We start from the raw sequence: 20,940 nt of genomic DNA on the forward strand, positions 1-20,940 counted from the left end.
AGCAGCCTGATTATCATGAGGGGTTGTTATCCTCAAGTTGTTGACAAAGAGCTCTAAAGAAGGCATTGTTCTAAGGAAGCAAATTTGTCAGGCAAGCTTTTTAAATGATCTCTTGTTGGAGTACAGTTGCTTTACAGTGTTGGGATAGTTTCTGCTGCATGGCGAAGTGGAGCAGCTATGATGCTGTTGTTGTTCAGCCGCCCAGTCATGTCCAACTCTTTGAGACCCCGTGGACTGCAGCCTGCCAGGCCTCTCTGTCCCTCACCATCTCCTGAAGTTTGCCCAAGTTTATGTCCATATGAATCAGCTATACATATACATATACCCCCTCTTGTTTGGATTTCCATCCCATGTAGGGCGCCACAGAGCTCTGAGAAGAGTTCCCTGTGCCATACAGCAGGTTCTTGTCAGATATCTGTTTTATACCTAGTATCGATAGTTTATATGTGTCAATCCCAAACTCCCAATTCATCCCACCGCCTTCCCCCTTACAGAGTGAAGTAACTCAGAAAGAGACAAAGAAGTATTGTGTATTAAGGTGTATATGTGGAATCTAGAAAAATGGGATGGGTGACCTTATTCGCAAAGTAGAAACAGAGACACAGATGTAGAGGACAAACGTGGATACCAAGACGAACTTTTAAAAAAGAAAATGTGAGGCAAATGTAAAGCTAAGTTTTCGAACTGTTTGATTAGTCTGGGGAAGACATGCTCTGAAAATATTGCAATTTGGCAAGGGAAGAGGTGTATGAGAACTGAAAAAGTAGCATGCAAAATGCATAATTTTAACTTGCATATTCAATATAGTATGTGCACTGTGTTGTATAATGTAAAGTATAGAAAGAAAAGCTTAACAAAATCTCAGCAGAGGAGGACGTATGAAAGGTAGTACTGTAGGCAGCCTAGATTTTTTAGTTGACAAGACTGAGGCAAAGGGATGGGACACTACAGTTATTTTGCAAAGGCTGTTAATTGGTTACCTAGGTGGGGGCAGGGCAGGGCTTTTGTAGTCACTGTGTGTGTGTGTGTGTGTGTGTGTGTGTGTGTGTGTGTGTGTTCTGGCACGTGAGATCTTAGTTCCATGACCAGGGAACAAACCCAACCCCCTACAGGCAGGTTCTTAACCTCTGGACCACGGAGGAAGTCCAGTCACTTCTCTATTGCTTGAATTGGTTACAGTAAGGATGTAATAATTTTTGTAATTTAAAACAAAGTGAAGATCTAACAAAAATGACTTTTAGACCCTGTCTGCTTCCAAAATGGACTTGAAGCACTTTGCAATCGAAGTACAAATAGACGGGAAAGTAGAGGGTAGGGGTGAGGGTGGGGATGAATGAACTAGCTGAAGGGGATCAAGAAGTACAAATTTAAGTCTGAAAAGTTCTAAAATAAATAAGCCACAGGATGTAATATACAGCATACAGAATACAATCAATAATATTGCAATAACTTTTATGGGGACAGATGGTTACTAGACTTATCACAGTGATCATTTCGTATACATAGGCAAAAGTCAAATCAGTATGTTGTACACCTGAATCTAACTCATATAGAAGGCCAACTATACCTCAATGAAAAGCCAATAAGAGAAAAAAGTGAAATCTAATGGATACTCACATCATGCTTACATGTGTCAGGCACTGTTCCAAGTGATTTATATGGATTAACTCTTTGAATCCTTATAACTACCCTACAACAGTTATAATTTTTTTTTAGTTGTTTTCAATTGGAATATAATTCTTTTATAACACTGTGTTAGTTTCTGCTGTACAACGTGAATCAGCCACATGTATACATATATCCCCTCCCTCTTGGACCTCTCTCTCGCTCACCTCCCCCGCCCCACTCCTCCAGGTCGTCACAGAGCACTGGGCTGGGCTCCCCGTGCTATGCAGAAGCTTCCCACCAGCTGTCTGTTTCACACATAATAGCGTATATATGTCAGTGATGCTCTCCCAATTCGTCCCACCCTCTCCTTCCCCCTGCTGTGTCCACAAGTTTGCCCTCTGCATCTACATCTATATTCCTGCCTTGCAAACAGGTTCATCACTACTGTTTTTCTAGATTCCATGTTTCTGGGTTATTATATGATATTTGTTTTTCTCTTTCTGACTTACTTCTCTCTGTATGACAGGCTCTGCGTCCATCCACATCATTACAAATGACTCGATTTCGTTCTCTTTATATGACTGAGTAATATTCCATTGTATACAGGTACCACATCTTCTTATCCATTCCTCTGTCGATGGACTATTAGGTTGAAGCAGGTATTATTATCATACCCATTTTAAAATGAGGAAACTGAGGCATACAGAGATTCAATAAATTTCTAAGGTCACTCAACAGCAGGTGGCAGAGCTGGGATTTGGACTCAAACAGTTCTAATTGAGCATCCATTCTCTCTACTGTTTTGTGGTTAAAGTAAAGATCAAGGGAAGTCAGAAAACATAAAAGTGGGGAAAAAACACCTGAAAACCAATGGTAAGATCATTACAAACTCAGTTCTGAGCATCTTGGCAGCCAAGATAAATCTTAAGTAATGGGTTACAGAGACTTCATCTCCAAGGAGGGTGAGCATATTCTTTCTTCCTGGGAAGAATAATGTTTTCTAGCTGGAATTTATTATGGCTTCCATACATAAACAATAAAGGACTTGCATCTCCAAAAATGGTTTTGGAGAATATTTGGAAACATCCATTTAATAGTCTTTCCTTCAGCTTCAGGGGACTTCCTCTGACTCGCCCTGCCCCCAGGAAGGCTAGTTCCAAAGCCCCTCTCTCATGTGCCTTAGCTCAGTCCATATATATACTTCTCATCCTTGTACACATCACATCATCTTTTTATCTTCCTGTCTCCTCCACTGGGCAGTAAGCCTGCAGAGGACAGGAAATGCTCATTTTTGGTTCCTGACACACTATACAGGAGGAGGGCGTGGCAACCTGCTCCAGTATTCTTGGATGAGAAATCCCATGGACAGAGAAGCCTGGTGGGCCACAGTCCATGGGGTCACAAAGAGCTGGACACGACTGAGGAGGCTTAGCACACACACCACATGCCCTAGACAGTGACTGACACACAAGAGATACCAGCAGGTGCTTGTGGAAGGGATGTATTCTTGGCATCAACAAACCTGGCAAAAGCCAGAGGAAAAGACTCTTGAATCAAGTTCAGTGATAGCTGTAGAAATGAACTGGCCAAAAAGTTCATTCAAGTTTTCAGTAAGATGATATGGAAAAACAAGAAAGAACTTTTTGGCCAATTCAATACTCTAGGGTAGCTTTCTAGATTCTAGCTTGAAATATATATATACATATATATGTATATGTATGTGCTTTTATGACTATATATATATATAATAACATATATATATTATTTTATATATATACATATATATATATATATATATATATATATATATATATAACCTGGAGAATCGAGGGCCGTGAACCCCAAACTTTAGAATGGCTGTGTTTTCTAAAGTACAGCCTCCCAGGTACTGTCCCAGAAATTTCGGTTTGGGATAGCTGGGGTCAGCCTTCAGAAGCTGTCAGTTTTCTGAGGCCCGGTGCTCTCTGGACCCCAAGGATAATTTGGATAGAGGTCTTTGGATAATTCCAGAGTCACAGAGTACGAAAGCAGCAAAGCAGCCTTACCGTATCTGAACCTCCCTTCGCATTTTACAGATGAAGAAACTTAGGCTCAGAGACGTGAACCAGCTTGGTTCAAAGTCTAACCAGCAACTGTGATGGCTGAGCCCAGAGGAGAACCCAGGTGGTGACCTCGTGTGGGAACTGTTGGTTTCAGGAAAGGAAAGAATTGCAATGGGGAAATTGGGACGAAGGGACTGGCCCGGCCCTACCTTTCTGGTGTTCGTAACAGCTTGATCCAAAGTCAATGACTTTAACAGAGACTTGGCCTTTCTGGCACAACACTATATTCTCCTAGAGGGAAGACAGACACAGGTCAAGCTTTAGCAATGTTGGCCGAGGCACACTGTTTACCTAACTGGCCACCAATCTTCTAGAACCTCCCCACATCTCCAAAACCGCCCCACCCCCGGTCTCCCTCCTCTGACTTCTGCTTCCAGGGCTGCATCTCTTGTCTGGCCCAAGTATTTGCTGCTCTGCAGTATTTCTTTTGCATCGATACTGACTCTTGACTGACATAAACGCTGTGACTCCTGAAGATGGTAAGTTTATTTTTATCTCCTTGGTACCTGGTTCTATGCCTTGCTTGCATAAGGCCTTAGAAATATCACTGACCGGGACTTCCCTGGTGGTCCAGTGGTTAAGAATCTGCCTGCCAGTGCAGGGGACACAGGTTCAATCCCTGGTACGGGAAGATTCTGCATGCCGCACAGCCACTAAACCCACACGCCACAACTACCGAGCCCGTGCTCCATGCTTCACAACAAGAGCAGTCACTGCAGTGAGAAGCCTGCGCTCACCACAACTAGAGAAAGCCTGGGCAGCAATGAAGACCCCGTGCAGCCAAAAATAATCAATTAATTAAAATCGAAAGAAAAAGAAAGATCATTGCCTGAATCGGATGCTTCCATTAAGTGCCCCAGCAACATACTGGTATGACAATTGAGGACCAAAACAGAAACAAAAAATCCCCCATAGTGATTTCATGGGAGTTGGGACCGTTGTGCTGACTTTGCAGAAATTGTGAAGCCAGGTGTTCCAGCAGAATCCTGGATGAGAAGGCAGACCTCTGGGTTCTCCTCTCAGAGCATGAGAGTGGCCCACCTGGGTCTGGAAGGTTAGAGTCCTAATCGTATTTCCAGGGATCTCAATATCAGATGAATCAAGGGATCAGATGCATGAGGCTATCACAGCTCACTGATACTAACCACTAAGTCCACAGGAATAACTGCCTGATTCTTGAATCCACACTCACCAAACTCTCCTGCTTGTATGTCTACTTTTCCATTGAGCATGTATATTCCTGTCCACTTGATCTACTTCTCAAGCAAATCGATTCGCTCATATTGCAGCTACCACCTATCCTGCGGGTTCCTTGCTGAGAGTCAGTCTCCTGAGCCCAAAGACCATGGTCCCTTTGGAGGTGCAAAGCTGAGGACTAGGAACTTGGATGTGGAGAATAAATGAGTGTACCACTCTCCTTGTGTGACTCTACCAGTCAACCCCAAGAGAACATCTCTATCTTGACAATCCTTAATTAATAGAAGTATCCCAGATCTGGCTCAGTAATAAAGAATCCACCTACCAAGCCAGAGACTCGGGTTCAATCCCTGGGTCAGGAAGATCCCCCGGAACAGGAAATGGCAAACCACTCTAGTATTTTTGCCTGGAGAATCCCGTGGACAGAGGCGCCAGGTGGCCTACAGTCCATGGGGTCACAATAGAGTCAGACATGACTGAGCAACTGAGCATGCATCCCAGATCTAGCCAATGAGTTATAGTATTTTTAAACAATATGAACCTTTAATTTGGGGGTGAAGAGAAAGGGATGAGGAAAAATTAAGGCACATACCCGTGAACTGTTTTGAAACCAGCTCCTGACCCCAGATCTTCATATCCCTGTACCTTTTCCCTAGTGACCTCTCTGTATTCCTTACAATGGCAATCATTAACTCTCTTTTTTAAAAGAATTGTTTGATGTAGACCATCTTTGAAGTCTTCATTAAATCTGTTACAATGTTGCTTGTTTTATGTTTTGGTTTTTTGCCCCCTCGGCATGTGGGATCCTACCTCCACAACCAGGGATCGAACCCACAGTTTCTGCATTAGAAGGTGAAGTCTTAACCACTTTAGCACCATGGAAGTCCTTTATTAACTCTTTCCAACAAGCAATTGTTAACTGCCCACCATTACTTCCCTGGTGGCTCAGATGGTAACGAGTCTGCCCGCAAAGCAGGAGACCCGGGTTTGATCCCTGGATTGGGAAGATCCCCTAGAGGAGGAAACAGCAACCCACTCTAGCATTCTTGCCTGAAAAGTCCCATGGATAGAGGAGCCTAGCAATCTACTGTCCATGGGGTCGCAAAGAGTCGGACACAACTGAGCAACTTCACTTTCACTTTCATCATTACTGTTGCCAAGGACCATGTTAGGTCTTGAGAATATATTGGAGGGAAGACGTGGTTTCTGACCTTGACCTTGGAGAAACTTGCAGTGCAGCAGGGGATATGGATAAAGAAACAATTCCAACACAAAGTGATCAGTGCAGTGACAGAGCTAATATAGAACAGGAGCCAGACATGTGGGGGGTGGGGGGCATCAATATGGAGTAAAAGAAGTCTTTGGAGATTTCCTGTATCCTAGGACCAACTCAGAGTGGGCTTCCCAGGTGGCGCTAGTGGTAAAGAATCCACCTGCCAATGCAGGAGACCCAGGAGATGTGGGTTTGATTCCTGGCTGGAGAAGATCCCCTGCAGAAGGAAATAGCAACCCACCGCAGTATTCTTGCCTGGAGAATCCAATGGACAGAGGGGCCTGGCGGGCTACAGTCCATGGGATCACAAAGAGTTGGACATGACTGAGCACACACAGCACCAACTCAGAGGACAGAGTAGATTTAGGACATCCGCCTCCCTGCTTGACACATGTCTCCTAATACCCCGCCCCTCCCCCCCCTCCCCAGGGCTCAGTCATCCGGGTCCCGTCTGCCTTGATGACACCACATTGCTCTTCTATGTCCCAGTACCCCTGTCTTGTCCTTGCGGCATCTCACATGGTTTACACAACCTGCAAGCCCAGTTACCACTGGGGAAGGGTACCAGGCAAACCCTTTCTGAGGGTGGAAACCAGCTCCCCGACAGGACACAGGCTGTACTCACGGGCTTGAGGTCACAGTGAATGATCTTCTCCATGTAGAGCATCTGCAAACACTTCAGGACAGAGAGGGTGAAGCGCCGAACGATGGTGAGACTGAAGCCTTGGAAACTGTTGTTCTTCATCAACTCATACAAGTTGATTCTGGGACAGAGAGAGGGAAAGTGACGTGAAGCAGAAGGTATATGACGGTGAGTCTGAACCTGCATCATCAACCCCTTATCACCTGGTTGCCCTCTGGCAGTGGCAAGACCCAGACTAGGAGGGGGGGCTTTCGTGTCTGATAAACTTGACTTTTCCATTGACTAATGGTAGATTCAGGATGACATTCAAATGTGCTGGCCTCTCGGATGTTTGTTTTTTTACATGCAGGATCCTTTAATCACTTTGCTACACACATGTGTGCGTTAAGAGGTTAGTATATCAAACTTCTGATATATTCATGGTTCTTCAGCCCCTTGAGAGGGATCCAGGGAGCCCTCCAGTTACTCAACCGAGTGACCAACTCTGCCCACACAGAATAAATCTGTCTAAAGATGGCAGCATCCTGATAGATGAGGCCACAAGGGAGTGGGCGGGCAGGGCCTGAGCAAGGAGCCCTGCCCTCAGTGAGCCCGTCCGCCTGCTCCCCCTCTCGCCCTCGGGAAGGGCTGAGCGCGGGCTCCTGCCGGATGAAATGAATATAGAATCCCTATATACAAGGAATCATAGACATATACACACATATATAAGAATCCTGGGTGTGTGAATGTATATATGCATACACACAGGAATCTTACAACTCTCTATATATAGAGAATATATATAGAATCCTATATATATAGAGAATATATACAGAATCCTATATACATATATATAATATATAGAATTCTATATATATATATGTAGAATATATAGAATCCTACATATATATATAGAATATATATAGAATCCTATATAGAATATATACAGAATCCTATGTATATATAGTATATACAGAATCCTATATATATATAGAATATATATAGAATCCTATATATATATAGAATATACATAGAATCCTATATATATATATAATATACATAGAATCCTATATATAGCGAGAATACATATAGAATCCTATATATAGAGAGAGAATATATATTGAATCCTATAGAATTCTGCTGTATTAAGTGAAATACACTGACTTATAAATGTTGAAGGCTAATATAAAGCATTTTAACCAGAAAAGCTTAAGTGTGAGTTGCCAGTTCATGGGTGCGTAGTTGCTAAGTTGTGTCTGACTCTTTGCGACCCCATGGACTGTAAGTAGCCTGCCAGGCTCCTCTGTCCATGGAATTCTCCAGGCAAGAATACTGGAGTGGGTTGCCATGCCCTTCTGCAGGGGATTTTCCCCACCCAGGGATTGAACTTGCATCTCCTATGTCTTTTGCACTGCAGAATGATTCTTTACCCGTAAACCACCAGGGAAGCACCCCCCATCAAATAGTCACATACAGACAAATCTAGTACTCTGACCTCTAAGGCTCCCTTTCATCACTTATGCAACTTATCAACACAAAGTGAATTAAAGAGAGGAAGCAGCTGACCCCAGGAGTTCAAAGGTGATGCAGAGGTGATTGCGGAAGTAGAAGAAGTCCTTCATGTGCACCACGTTGTAGGTGTTGTCTTTGTCCTTCCGTCTGAGAGCTTCCAGGATCTTCAGCTCCACCAGGGCCTGGTGGTGAAATCTGGAGAGGTTGGGGAGCGGTGGGGAGGGTGGGGGTGGGGACAGAAGACGTGGTGTCGCATCAGCTACAGCAGGTGGCCCCCTTCTCAGTCCTCCCATCACCCCCACAGGACAGGAGGTGCTAAGCACTCTAGACTCCTACCTCCTCTCTGCACCATCATGGACTCGAACAGGTGGAGAGGGAAAGAGGGAAAGAAAAGGAAAAGCAGAGACAGCAGAGACAAGAAGGGTTGGCATCAAGGAGCGGCTGATGTCACACAGAGTGAAATAAGCCAGAAAGAGAAAAAGAAGTATTGTATATTAACACGTATACATACAATCTAGAAAAATTATCCTGATGAACCCATTTGCAGGGCAGCGATAGAGACGCAGACATACAGTACAAACTTGTGGATACAGCGGGGGAAGGAGAAGGTGGGGCGAATTGAGACAATAGCATTGAAACATGTGTTAACATATGTAAAACAGAGAGCTAGTGGGAAGTTTCTGTATAGCAGAAGGAGCTCAACCTGGTGCTCCGTGACAACCTAGAGGGGTGGGGTGGGGGGGCAGTGGGAGGGAGGTGCAAGAGGGAGGGGACATGTAAACATCTGGGCGATTCACGTTGCTGTATCACAGAAACCTACACGCTATTAATTAAAAATAAATTTTAAAAAGGGGCCAGAGTCACGTGGCCCTTCCTGCACAGCTGATGCCTTCCACCAAGCCACACCTCTTCTTGTTCCTGATGATTTTCAAGGCCACCAATTCATTGTTTTTATGATCCAAGCACTTGGCCACCTGTCCAAAGGACCCTTTGCCAATCATCTCCAGAACCTCATAGCGGTAGGCGATGTGGTCGTGCAGCACCTGCAGAAGTCAAGTAGGGGTGAGGGAGGAAACCATGGTTTCCAGGTCACTTGGCGTTTGTGCATTTTTTGTACATATCATCAGTGTGGCGGTGTCATGACTATTCACTTGCACGTCATCATTCACATTGATTGTGTTGGCTTGAGGCCAAGGGCCAGGTCCTATTCATTTCTGATAGCTCCCTCTGTATTTCAGGAGTCCAGCAGGTGCCCAAGCATACAATAGGCTCCCAGTACATAGATGTTCCATGAACACTTGCTGACAAAATGTGGAAGTACAGCTGTGTTGGGGGTGTAGCTATGTGCACTGCATACTGTGCATTTGCTGAAACACAGAGAGGATGGAGATTCTGAGCGTACAGAACGCACACAGCCTTCCTCTGCCCCCTGGTGCTCTAAGATTTGAGATGGAGGAACTGGGTTTCACTGCATTCACATCTCTGGGGAACTTCCCAGAGACTCTAGACCCTGGTGGGAGGGAGATGAGAGGAAGGAGAAGTTGACAGCCTCTGGCTGGACTGGAGGTAAGGTTTAGAGCAGAGGTTCTTAACCAGTGGCTCATGAATAATCCTCTGCCCTTGAAATTTTGCATATGTGCAGTCTCTTCTGGGATAATGATTTTATAACTTTTATCAGATTTCCAAAGGGATCCTTGACCTAAAAATGTTGAGAACCAGGGCTCTAGACCAGTAGTCCCCAACCTTTCTGGCACCAGGAATTGGTTTCATAGAAGACAGTTTTCCACAGACCAAGGCAGGGGTGGAGATGGTTTGGGGATGATTCAAGTGCGTTACACTTATTGTGCACTTTACTTCTATTATTATTATAACATCAGCTCCACCTCAGATCTTCAGGCCTTAATTAGATCCTGGAGGTTGGGGACCCCTGCTCTAGACAGAAGATGTGTGCCAGAAACTAAATCCTGGCATCTCAAGGTCTGGTCCAAGGACCAGCACGTGGGCATCCCCCGGGGGGTTTTTAGAAAGGTCTCAGGCCCCACCCCAGACCTGCTGGCTAAGAATCTTCATTGGTAATGAGACTCCCAGGTGATCTGTGCACACCAGAAAGCTTGGGAAACACAGTCCTGAATTCAATTAAGAAAATCCACTTCTTTTATAAAGTCATCAGAGATCAATTCTGTCTCCTAATCTAAGAGGAAGTGTCCAGAGAAGGAATTTTCCAACAGCCTGCAGGGCTAGCAGACTAAGCATTACCCATCTGGACATCCTCAAGGTAGAAAGGAACAGCTTGTTAGCCTCCAGACGCCCCCTGCAGACTGGGGAAGAGGTCGCAACCCTGGACACAGAAGACAGGGAGGAGTCTCTGGGACTCACCTTTAGGAAACTGAAGGGAGCACTGTGCATGAGGGGACAGTGGGAAAACGTTTTTTGTCTGTTTGCAGGAAATGACCTCTCTTATAAAATAGAAAAAGGTCCTGCATGGAGTTGTACGGAGGAAACAAAAAAAGGGAATCTTAGAAAGATTGCATCTTAGTCCAAAGTCTGGTCTTCCCAATGGGTCCAGGCAGCACTGAAGAGGAACCTGGGAGAGGGAGGGTTCATCCAGGATGCAAACCTGTCACCTCTAATACTCTTGAAAATCAATATTCTGTGAACAGAGTGCTTTGTGTACTTATTGCATGTGTTTCCCCATTTTAATACTGAGTATTTCTTTGATTTAGCACCAAATAGAATCCTTCAGGACGCCCAGAGTTCCAGATATATCAGCACCAAATGTTATAATATACCCCACGCTCTCTACCTTTCCAGACTATCTCTTGTCCCGAAGCCCCAAATCCCAAAGCCAGTTTCCACAATCCCCTGCCCCATCACCTTCATGTAGGAGCCATGTTCATCATCGAAACTTGTCTTGCTGAATTTTTCCGGAGCCATGTGGAGCTTCTCGGCTTCCAGACCCAGGAACCACAGCTCTGTGTAGCCCAGGATCTCACTTTGCTCGTAAGAAGACAGCTGCTTCTTAAAAAACTTTAGGGCCTCTGTGTGAAAAATACTGCAGATGTTAGTTAAGGTGTGGTGATGTGAGGATGTACCCAGGTATAGACCAGAGCATCCTTTCCTATTCATGAGCCATGTGGCTCTTTCCTCAACAAGGTGGCTAAGAACCTCACGAAGGACCGTACATCCTGGATCTCACAGGATCCAAGTGGAACAAGGATGGATGTCGAAGTGTGGTACTGATTTCAACCAACTGGGAGGAAAACACACCAGAAGGGTGGGGCGGGGGATTTCCTTGGTGGTCCAGCAGTTAAGACCCTGCCTTCCACTGCTGGGGGTGCATGTTCTATCCCTGATCAGGCAGCTAAGATCCCATATGCCTCACGGCCAGAAAACCCCAGAACATAAAACAGAAGCAATATTGTCACACATTCAATAAAGACTTACACAAATAAGGAAGCCAAGGGGAGATTTAGTCCCCAGAGAGCTATGGGTGTAGCATCTTGGGTAGAAGATTTCAGGAGTCAGCATAGTGTCAACAGAAATGTACAGTTAAGGCAGAAATCACTCAAGTTCATCTGGCATTGGGCTACACCAAGTCTATCCTGAGAGAGTTCGCAAATTACAATGCCCTCTAAGGAGCAGGCAGGTGGCATAAATCCGACTTTCAAGTCCAGGAGGTCTTCCCGCTCAAATCTGCAGAAAGCCAGGAGTTCTCAGCCTGGCAAGGGATGTGTGTTGTGTATTGTCTGCTATACTGGCCACACTGCCATCACATCAGGGGTTGGTATCTGGTCCGGGGCAGGCGGGGTGGGATTCAAGCTTTAAGAGAGATGGTGAGGGACTTCCCTGGCACGCTTCCACTGCAAGGGGAATGGGGTTCAATCCCTGGTCACAGAATTCAGATTCCATATGCCAACTGATCCCAAAGCAGATATTAGCTAAAACCAACAACAGCTGAAGTATCAACTACAATGATACAAAACAGTACAAAATTACAGCCACTTGGAAACAAACTCTCTCTCCTAAATCTTGGATCAAGAAAAATCAAATGTGTAATTATAGAATGTTTGGAAGAAAAAAAATATATGAATATTTCATATTAAAACAAAGCAATTTGGTGGCATTAAATTGTGTCATATTAAAAAAGAGAGAGAGAGAAACAGTGTTAAGAGCAGGTGAACCAGGATGAGGGATGAGGTGGGGGGGACATCACATTCTTTGACAAACTGCTGGAGTCAAAGAAGGAACTTGAGGAGGACATGAAGACATATGGGAGATCAGGCCTATAGTTGAAGCGCCCACATTACCTCTGCTCTTTGTTCTTAATAAACTCACCCCCTTCTGAAATGTTCTGTGTCTGGAAATTCTTTTCCAACCCTCGCTCGGACTGCCCTGACATATTCAGTTGGCAAAAAAATTGGTGTTTTTCCATAACCTCGTAGAGGAAAACCTGAACAAACTCTTTGGCCAACCCAGTACCATCACAGTAAGTGACGAGGCGCTGATGGACCTCAAAACCACCCCCACACCCACCCTGCCGCTGCCCCAAAGCCACACCTGCCGCTGTCAGAGGCACCTTGTGTTTGGGCTTCTTTGGCAGCTTCTCCTCTGCTTTGGTGTCTTGGGTTTTCACGTTCGAAGGGAAGACCGTCTCAGAAGACTTGAGCTCAGAAGACTTCTGACGGTGAGCTTGATTCTCCTGTTCAGGGAAAGACACTCGCAATCAAGGCCTCTCGGGGCCACTTCTGGGTGTCCTAAACCATGGGTCTGACCAGCCAGACTCTGCTTTTTCTCTCCAGGGAGAAAAATGGTCATTGCAAGACAGTAGGGGAACTTGCCTGGTGGTCCAGTGGTTAAGAATCTGCCTGCCAATGCAGGGGATGAGGGTTGGGCCTCTAGTCTGGGAAGATCCCACATGCCGCAGAGCCTGTACCCTATAGCCCCGGAGCCACAACTGCTGAAGCCAGTGCAGTCAGAGCCTGCGCCCCGCCACAAAAGAAGCCACCACAATGAGAAGACGGAGCACCACTAGGGAGTAGCCCCTGCTGGCCACAGCTGAAAAAACCCCTGCACAGCATCGAAAATCCAGTGCGACTAAAGAATTAATGAATTATAAAGAAAAGACAGTAGGTTTTCACACTCTTTCTCTCAAAAGAAGGATCCATCTGACTCTCCATATTCTCCATGAAACTCCTGTACGTTACAGTTTGCAGCGGACCACCCCAGGGACATCTTCCTGCAGGAAGGATGGGAATGGTTCTTTCCTATTGACCTGGAAAAGGCCAGTTCCTAACTAGATAGAGTGACCTGCCCAAGGGCACAAACAGTTGAACATCGGTGCATATAACAGCTCTTTAACTCGGCACTTTCTCACGTGATTTCATTTGGTCCTTACACAAAACAATTAGGGGACACGGAAGGAAAACCAACATTTTGTACTGTTTATACATGCTTCCACCATTAATACACTTGACACTTCACTTTTCAGTGAATCCTCATAACAGTCCTACCATGAGTCTGTTTAATAGAGAAAGTCAGTGACTTACTGTTCAAGTTTACATTCATCATAAACATCACATTCATCGCTTCTCAGCCTTTTGGCTAAGATCAAGCGTAGTATGGGAGTTTCCTAGGTGGCACAGTGGTAAAGAATCTGACTGCAATGCAGGAAACTCAGGAGAGGGGGTTTCGATCCCTGGGTCAGGAAGATCACCTGGAGGAGGGCATGGCAACCCACTCAAGTATTCCTGCCTGAAGAATCCCATGAACAGAGGAGCCTGGCAGAGTACAGTCCACGGGGTCACAAAGGGTTGGACATGACTGAGCACATTCATTGTAAAGAAGGTGGACAGGACCAGAGCCCAACTCTTCAGCTCAAGATGGTCTTTTCCCTCCATCCTAGACCTCTCTGAACTTGGACTGAAAGCAGAAAGGTCTTTCACCTGCCTGCCCCAGGTCACACCCACTGCTCCCGACTCACCTGATACAGCAAGGGCTGCTTTAGTGGGAGTTTACCGCCGATGTGTGGGAAGCTCACCATGGTCTTCTTCCCCGTGGTGTCCACGAAAGGCAGCGAAGTGAAGCTGGTGTTAGTGCTCTACAGGAGAAGCTGGTAAGCTACAGACACCTTGGGGGATCCAGTGTGCCAAGCACCCTCCCCAGAGCAAGGACGAGCCAAATTCAGGGCAAAATTTGCCTCGGAAGTTCTTGGAGAGAAAAGTGGAGTGGTCCCGCAGATGGGCTCTGGGTTCAAATCCCTGCTCCTACACCTTCTAGCTGCAGACCTTGGATAGTCACACTGACCCCTTCTGTAAGCTTCAATTATTTCAGCACTGCCATGGGGATAAAACTGGGACTTACCTCACAAGGCTTTTGTGAGGTAAACCAATCTATGTTGAATACTCTAGACGCGTTAGCCATTATTATTATCATGCCAACATCTCACCACCCTGACTAGGGGACGATCTTCCTGCTGTACAATGCAAACCTTCCTTGGGGCAGTACAAGTGCCCAACTCCTCTAACAAATATATATACTTCTTATGGCCATGCCGGGCAGCATGTGGGATCTTAGTTCCCTGACCAGAGATCAAACCTGGGTCTCCTATATTGAAAGCTCAGAGTCTTAGCCACTGGGCCACCAAGGAAGTCCTCCAGCCTCTTTACACTACTGACTTGAGCTGGATCTCTGCTCTCCCCCACATTGATGGATTGACTGGGAGAGAGGTAGTCTGATGTTGGAGCTTCCCAGGTGGTGCTAGTGGTAAAGAAACTGCCTGCCAACAGAGGAGACATGAGACGCAGGTTCAGTCCCTAGGTTGGGAAGATCCCCTGGAGGAGGGCATGGTAACCCACTCCAGTCTTCCTGTATGGAGAATCCCACGGACAGAGGACCTGGTGGGCTACAGTCCATGGGGTCGCAAAGAGTCAGACACAACTGAGGTGACTGAGCATGCACGCACAGTCTATCAGTGAAGCAACATTTAAAATTGGGCAGAGATGGGGTGTGGTGATGCGGGTAGAGTGTGTTCATCATGTTATGCTGAGTTGATCCAAAAATGCCTGTTAAAGACCATCCCCTGCCACCCACCTCCCCTCATCCTCTGCTGGGAAAAGACCTGAAGCATCACTTCATACCTTATTCAAGAATTGGGTCATCTTGAAGTTCTTGACCTTGGTAGGTGGTTTCTGGATTTGAAGCAAAGGCTTACTCTCAACCTGGACCCAGTGAGAGAGAATTGGAATAACATGTGACTTGGTGTCATCGTCGGTGCCCGATGCTTATTTTGCTTCATTGCAATAAGTGGGATACACACAAAGCCAGCTCTCCTGACCCCCAAGCTAGGAAGAGCTGAGAGAGGCTCAAAGAACAGAATGAATGAATGAACGAACAAATACCCAGACAAATTATCTTTCTACCACTGCTTATCCTGGATTGACTTGCCCAAGAGTTTTCACACTTAAAAAAAAATTCACAGAATCCTTTCTTAAAATAAAACCTTAACCAGTGCCTTGGACTTGGGAGGACATGAAAGCAGAGCTGCTCTTTCTAAAGAGAAGAAAATGTCTATAATCTTGCCCAGAACCTCTTTCCTCCTCAGAATGGCTCTGAAGGTACCTTAGCAGAACCTACCAGAATATAGGAGCCCAGCCTGGACACCAATGACCTGATCAGAGTGTACTTCACCTCTAGAAAGAGGTGGGGTGGGAAAGACCAAATAAGCAGAGCTGAGACCCACTAAAGGGCAGTAAGCTCACAGTGCAGGTGTGTGACATAACAGAGTTTTGTTTTTTTAGTTATTAAGTCGTGTCCGACCCTGTGACCCCATGAGCTGTAGCCCACTAGGCTCCACTGTGGACTCTGTGGGAGAGGGCAAGGGTGAAATGATATGGGAGAAGGGCACTGAAACATGTAATTATCATGTGTGAAATGCATCGCCAGTCCAGGTTCGATGCGGATACAGGATGCTCGGGTTGGTGCACTGGGATGGCCCAGAGGGATGGGATGGGGAGGGAGTTTGGAGGGGGTTCAGGATGAGGAACACATGTACACCCATGGCGGATCCAAGTCAATGTATGGCAAAACCAATACAGTGTTGTAAAGTAAAATAAATAAATAATTTAAATAAAATTAAAAATAAATAAAATAGGAAATATAATTGCTTTATAATTGAAAAAAAAAAAAAGAATACTGGAGTAGATTGCCATTTCCTTCTCCAGGGGATCTTCATGACTCAGGGATTCAACCCATGTCTTCTGCATTGGCAAAGAGATTCTTTTACCACTGAGCCACCATGGAAGCCCAACATAACAGATCACAGTTACCTAAAGGTTATGCATTTACTTTAATATTCATTTAAAAAACGATAACTAGCACATTAAACCTGTAATTTGGTGGTTGTTATTATATAGGATGGAACTAAAATTTAAGTGAAAGAGAGTGTGAGGACTATGTAGATATGGGAAAAAGCATGACAATGGCACCAAAATGACTCAAGTTTAGCAAAGACACATTACAGCTTGAATCTAGGTTCTGCTCTTTAAGCCCACGGGTTCTGTTTCCGGCTCGCTCTTAGGGAATAACAATTGTCCAAAACTGAGACACAGCCTGTGCCAGACCCACATCCATAAAACTTGGTATCCGGGCCACAATGAAATAGAAACTGGGTATGCTACTTCAACTTAATATCACCCAGCACAGCTAAGCCCTCCACAGACTTGTCATGATGGGGACTACTTTAAAAAAAAAAAAATTGGCCACGATGCATGGCATGTGGGATCTTAGTTCCTCATCCGGACATTGAACCTCCGTCTGCACTGGAAGTGCAGAGTCTTAACCACTGGACCACCAGAGAAGTCCCCAACTTAATTTATTATTATTATCTTTTTGCCACACTGTGCAGCATTCAGGATCTTGGTTTCCTGGCCAAGGATGGAATCCACGCATCTTGCATTGGGAGTTCAGAGTTCAACTCCTGGACCACCAGGGAAGTCCCTAATGGGACTATTTAGAACAGTCCATCTTGATTTCCCAGAAGAGGGATGTGGTCTAAGGGAGAGCGGCTACATAAAGCATGGACCATGGCCTCAGACAAAGCTAATTTAATGCTAACGTGTACCAGATTCAGGATTTGGGTGTCTACTGGATGGACAATGATGCTATCTGAGCAAAAACTGCAGTTGCAAATCTGAGTCCCAACTTCTTACCAAATAACTTTGTGGGGATTAGCCATCAACAATGGTGACAAGTTGGCTTTGAGGATGAGCTGGGGAGAAGACTGGACAAATTAAAAGAACACTCCAAGGGCTTTCCTGGTGGCTCAGTGGCAAAGAATCTGCTTGCCATCCCAGGAGACACACATTTGATCCCTGATCCAAGAAGATCCCACATGCCTCGGAGCAACTAAGCTCGAGCACCACAACTATTGACCTGTGCTCAGAGCCTGGGAACGGCAGCTGCTGAAGCCTGAGTGCCCTAGAGCCCGTGCTCTGCCACAAGAGAAGCCACTGCAGTGAGAAGCCCACCCACCGCAACTAGAGACAAGCCCGTGCAGCAATGAAGACCCAGCGCAGACAAAAACAAATAAATAAAATTATTTTTTAAAGTACATTTCAAAACATAACCAAAACTAAATACCAAACAAAAAGCATGGGCAGTGAGTGACAACAAAGCAGAAAGTGACCACTGTGAATGCAGTCCATCCAGGAAGATGTCCATCCAGGGGGTGGCTCTCGGAAGGGGTGTGGCTTGACCTGAGCCTTCACTGGGAGGGAGTGTATGGAACAAGCTCACTGGGTGAAAACAACAGTATCTGGGCATGCTCTGAGGGTCTTCACGGTTCACGCTGGTTAAGTTGGAGCAGAGGGTGGACTGTGGACTGTGGAAGGCACTGAATAGCCAAGTTAAGACACTTGATCATTATCTTAAGGAGACAGAACTAAAGTAATGTGATACCCTGGGTGGGATCCTGCAACAGACCAAGGACGTTAGGTAAAAGAAACAAGGAATTCTACCCCAAGTATGGAGTTTTGTTAATAATGTATTAATATTGGCTCCCTGTTGTGACTATGTACTATAAGAATATAAGATAATATGAGGGGAAACCAGACATGGGGTATGAAGTGGCATAGGGGAACTCTGTACTGTCTGCTTAATTTTTCAGAAAATGTAAAACTGCTCTTTAAAAAGACTATTAATAAAACACCCAAAATCTCTAAGGGGAGGGATAATATCAGAAGGACTGTTACTTTAGGACACAATAAAAGCTTGTTACATGTGATCCACAGGACAGAGTCAGGTCAATGTGTGGAATATAAAGAGAAGTAGTTTCTGGGACAAAAGAGGAAGGATTTTGTAAAGTCTAGAGCTTAGGAGCCAGTGAACACCCCATCACTGGAAGGACAGAGTTCACCTGCTGAACATTTGTGAGAAATCTGCACTGACTCGGAGGTGGGTGGGGAGGTGTAACCTCCAAAGTTCCAATCTGTCTGTTAGATTCATTCAAGTGACCGCTGGGAGTGTGTCCTAAAGGAATCCTTCATCTTTTGGTGGAACCAAGACTCAGAACTGCTGCATGGAACAGGACTTCTCAATCTTTGTCACAGTACACCACACATAAAAAATGATATTTGCAAGACATACCAGGTAAACAGAGGAGGCAGGTCACAGATGCCATCCATCCCGGGTTCCAGCTGCCCCAGGTCTGACCATCCTGAGGACCGCTGGCATCTTTGTACACCTGCATCTGCTCAGGTTGCACAAGTATATGAACTTCCTGCTTGTTTGTCTCTGGCAGTTTCCTCAAGAGGTACCCATCGCCCATGACAACCCTCATTGTACCACAGCATCCCCAGGAGGTGGGAAGAAGAGCCTGTGATCGCCTGCAAACACCAGGGCAAATAGAAACTTTCCTTTAAGATTATGAGCTTAATGCATTATTCTGTGGCCCTTCACTGATCTCTGAGCCAATATAACAAGAGTCTCTTTGATAGTCCTGAGCTCTGAGTCCAGATTAGGAATCCGCAGTGTAAAAAAGATTTTATTCAAAGGGTACATGGCATTGGAGAGGATTCCTGTGTTGTCTGAGACCTGGGCTCTGGCAGGTGGCTGGAGAAAGCCTCTGGAGTGGGGTAGGGGGTGGGAGATTAAAAAGATGGGGCCTTGGAGAAGGCCATCAAGCAGTTTTCAGGACCTCCTTTTATGTCATCAAAGCTCTAGGAGACCTGCTCAACAGCCAAAACTTAACTTTGAGACTCCCTTATTTCCCAAATGTTTTATATGAACACGGGCTGCTTTTATAATTTAAAAATACCACTATTGGTAAATCGGTGCAGCCAATGTGGAAAACAGTTGGGAGACTTCTCAAAGAGCTAAAAACAGAACTAACATATGACCCAGCAATTCCGCTCCTGGGTATATATCCAAAATAACAAAAACACTAATTCAAAAAGATACATGCACCCCAGTATTCATAGCAATGTCACTCACAATAGCCAAGACATGGAAACAACCAAAGTGCCTATCAAGAGATAAATGGATTAAGAAGAGGCGGCAAATACTACCCAGCCATTTAAAAAGAATAACATTTTGCCACTTGAGCAACATGAATGGATTTGGAGGGCATTGCGCTAGGTGACGGAGAAGGCAATGGCACCCCACTCCAGTACTCTTGCCTGGAAAATCCCACAGACAGGGGGAGTCTGGTGGGCTGCAGTCCCTGGGCTTGCAGAGTCAGACACGACTGAAGTGACTTAGCAGCAGCAGTAGCAGCAGCATGCTAGGTGAAGGCAAACAATGTTTGCTGAGTAACCATGTGCTGTGCTGAGTTGCTCAGTCGTGTCTGACTCCTTATGACCCCAGGGACTGTAGCCCACCAGGCTCCTCTGGCCGTGGAGTTCTCCAGGCAAGAATACTGGAGTTGGTTGCCATTTCCTACTCCAGGTATTGACTGCACATAAAACTGTTCAAACTACTGCACAATTGCACTCATCTCACACGCTAGCAAAGTAATGCTCAAAATTCTCCAAGCCAGACTTCAACAGTGCATGAACTGTGAACTTCCATATGTTCAAGCTGGATTTAGAAGAGGCAGAGGTACCAGAGATCAAATTGCCAACATCTGTTGGATCATCGAAAAAGCAAGAGAGTTCCAGAAAAACATATATTTCTGCTTTATTGACTATGCCAAAACCTTTGACGGTGTGGATCACAATAAACTGTGGAAAACTCTGAAAGAGATGGGAAATACCAGACCACCTTACCTGCCTCTTGAGAAATCTGTATGCAGGTCAAGAAGCAACAGTTAGAACTGGACATGGAACAACAGACTGGTTCCAAATCGGGAAAGGAGTACATCAAGGCTGTATATTGTCACCCTGCTTATTTAACCTATATGCAGAGTACATCATGTGAAATGCCAGGCTGGATGAAGCACAAGCTGAAATCAATTGCTGGGAGAAATATCAATAACCTCAGGTATGCAGATGACACCACCCTTATGGCAGAAAGTGAAGAAGAACTGAAGAGCCTCTTGATGAAAGTGAAAGAGGAGAGTGAAAATTGGCTTAAAACTCAACATTCAAAAAACTAAGATCATAGCATCTGATCCCATCACTTCATGGCAAATA

The 20,940-nt window shown here is 45.4% G+C and overlaps 1 protein-coding gene across 1 annotated transcript in view; it reads right to left on the reverse strand.

Annotated features, from left to right (window-relative positions):
* DYRK4 (dual specificity tyrosine phosphorylation regulated kinase 4) overlaps positions 1 to 20,940 on the reverse strand; it is a 44,767-nt gene that overhangs the window by 10,419 nt on the left and 13,408 nt on the right. Inside the window, exons 3-10 of the mRNA XM_065936537.1 lie at positions 15,451 to 15,531; positions 14,295 to 14,411; positions 12,872 to 13,013; positions 11,189 to 11,352; positions 9,221 to 9,357; positions 8,369 to 8,509; positions 6,806 to 6,944; positions 3,860 to 3,941 (exon numbers count right to left, since the gene is read on the reverse strand). Coding sequence (XP_065792609.1) covers positions 3,860 to 3,941; positions 6,806 to 6,944; positions 8,369 to 8,509; positions 9,221 to 9,357; positions 11,189 to 11,352; positions 12,872 to 13,013; positions 14,295 to 14,411; positions 15,451 to 15,531 — 1,003 coding nt within the window. The remainder of the gene's footprint in view (positions 1 to 3,859; positions 3,942 to 6,805; positions 6,945 to 8,368; positions 8,510 to 9,220; positions 9,358 to 11,188; positions 11,353 to 12,871; positions 13,014 to 14,294; positions 14,412 to 15,450; positions 15,532 to 20,940) is intronic.

This window comes from Muntiacus reevesi, chromosome 1, assembly GCF_963930625.1.
Source record: "Muntiacus reevesi chromosome 1, mMunRee1.1, whole genome shotgun sequence".
Lineage (NCBI taxonomy): Eukaryota > Metazoa > Chordata > Mammalia > Artiodactyla > Cervidae > Muntiacus > Muntiacus reevesi.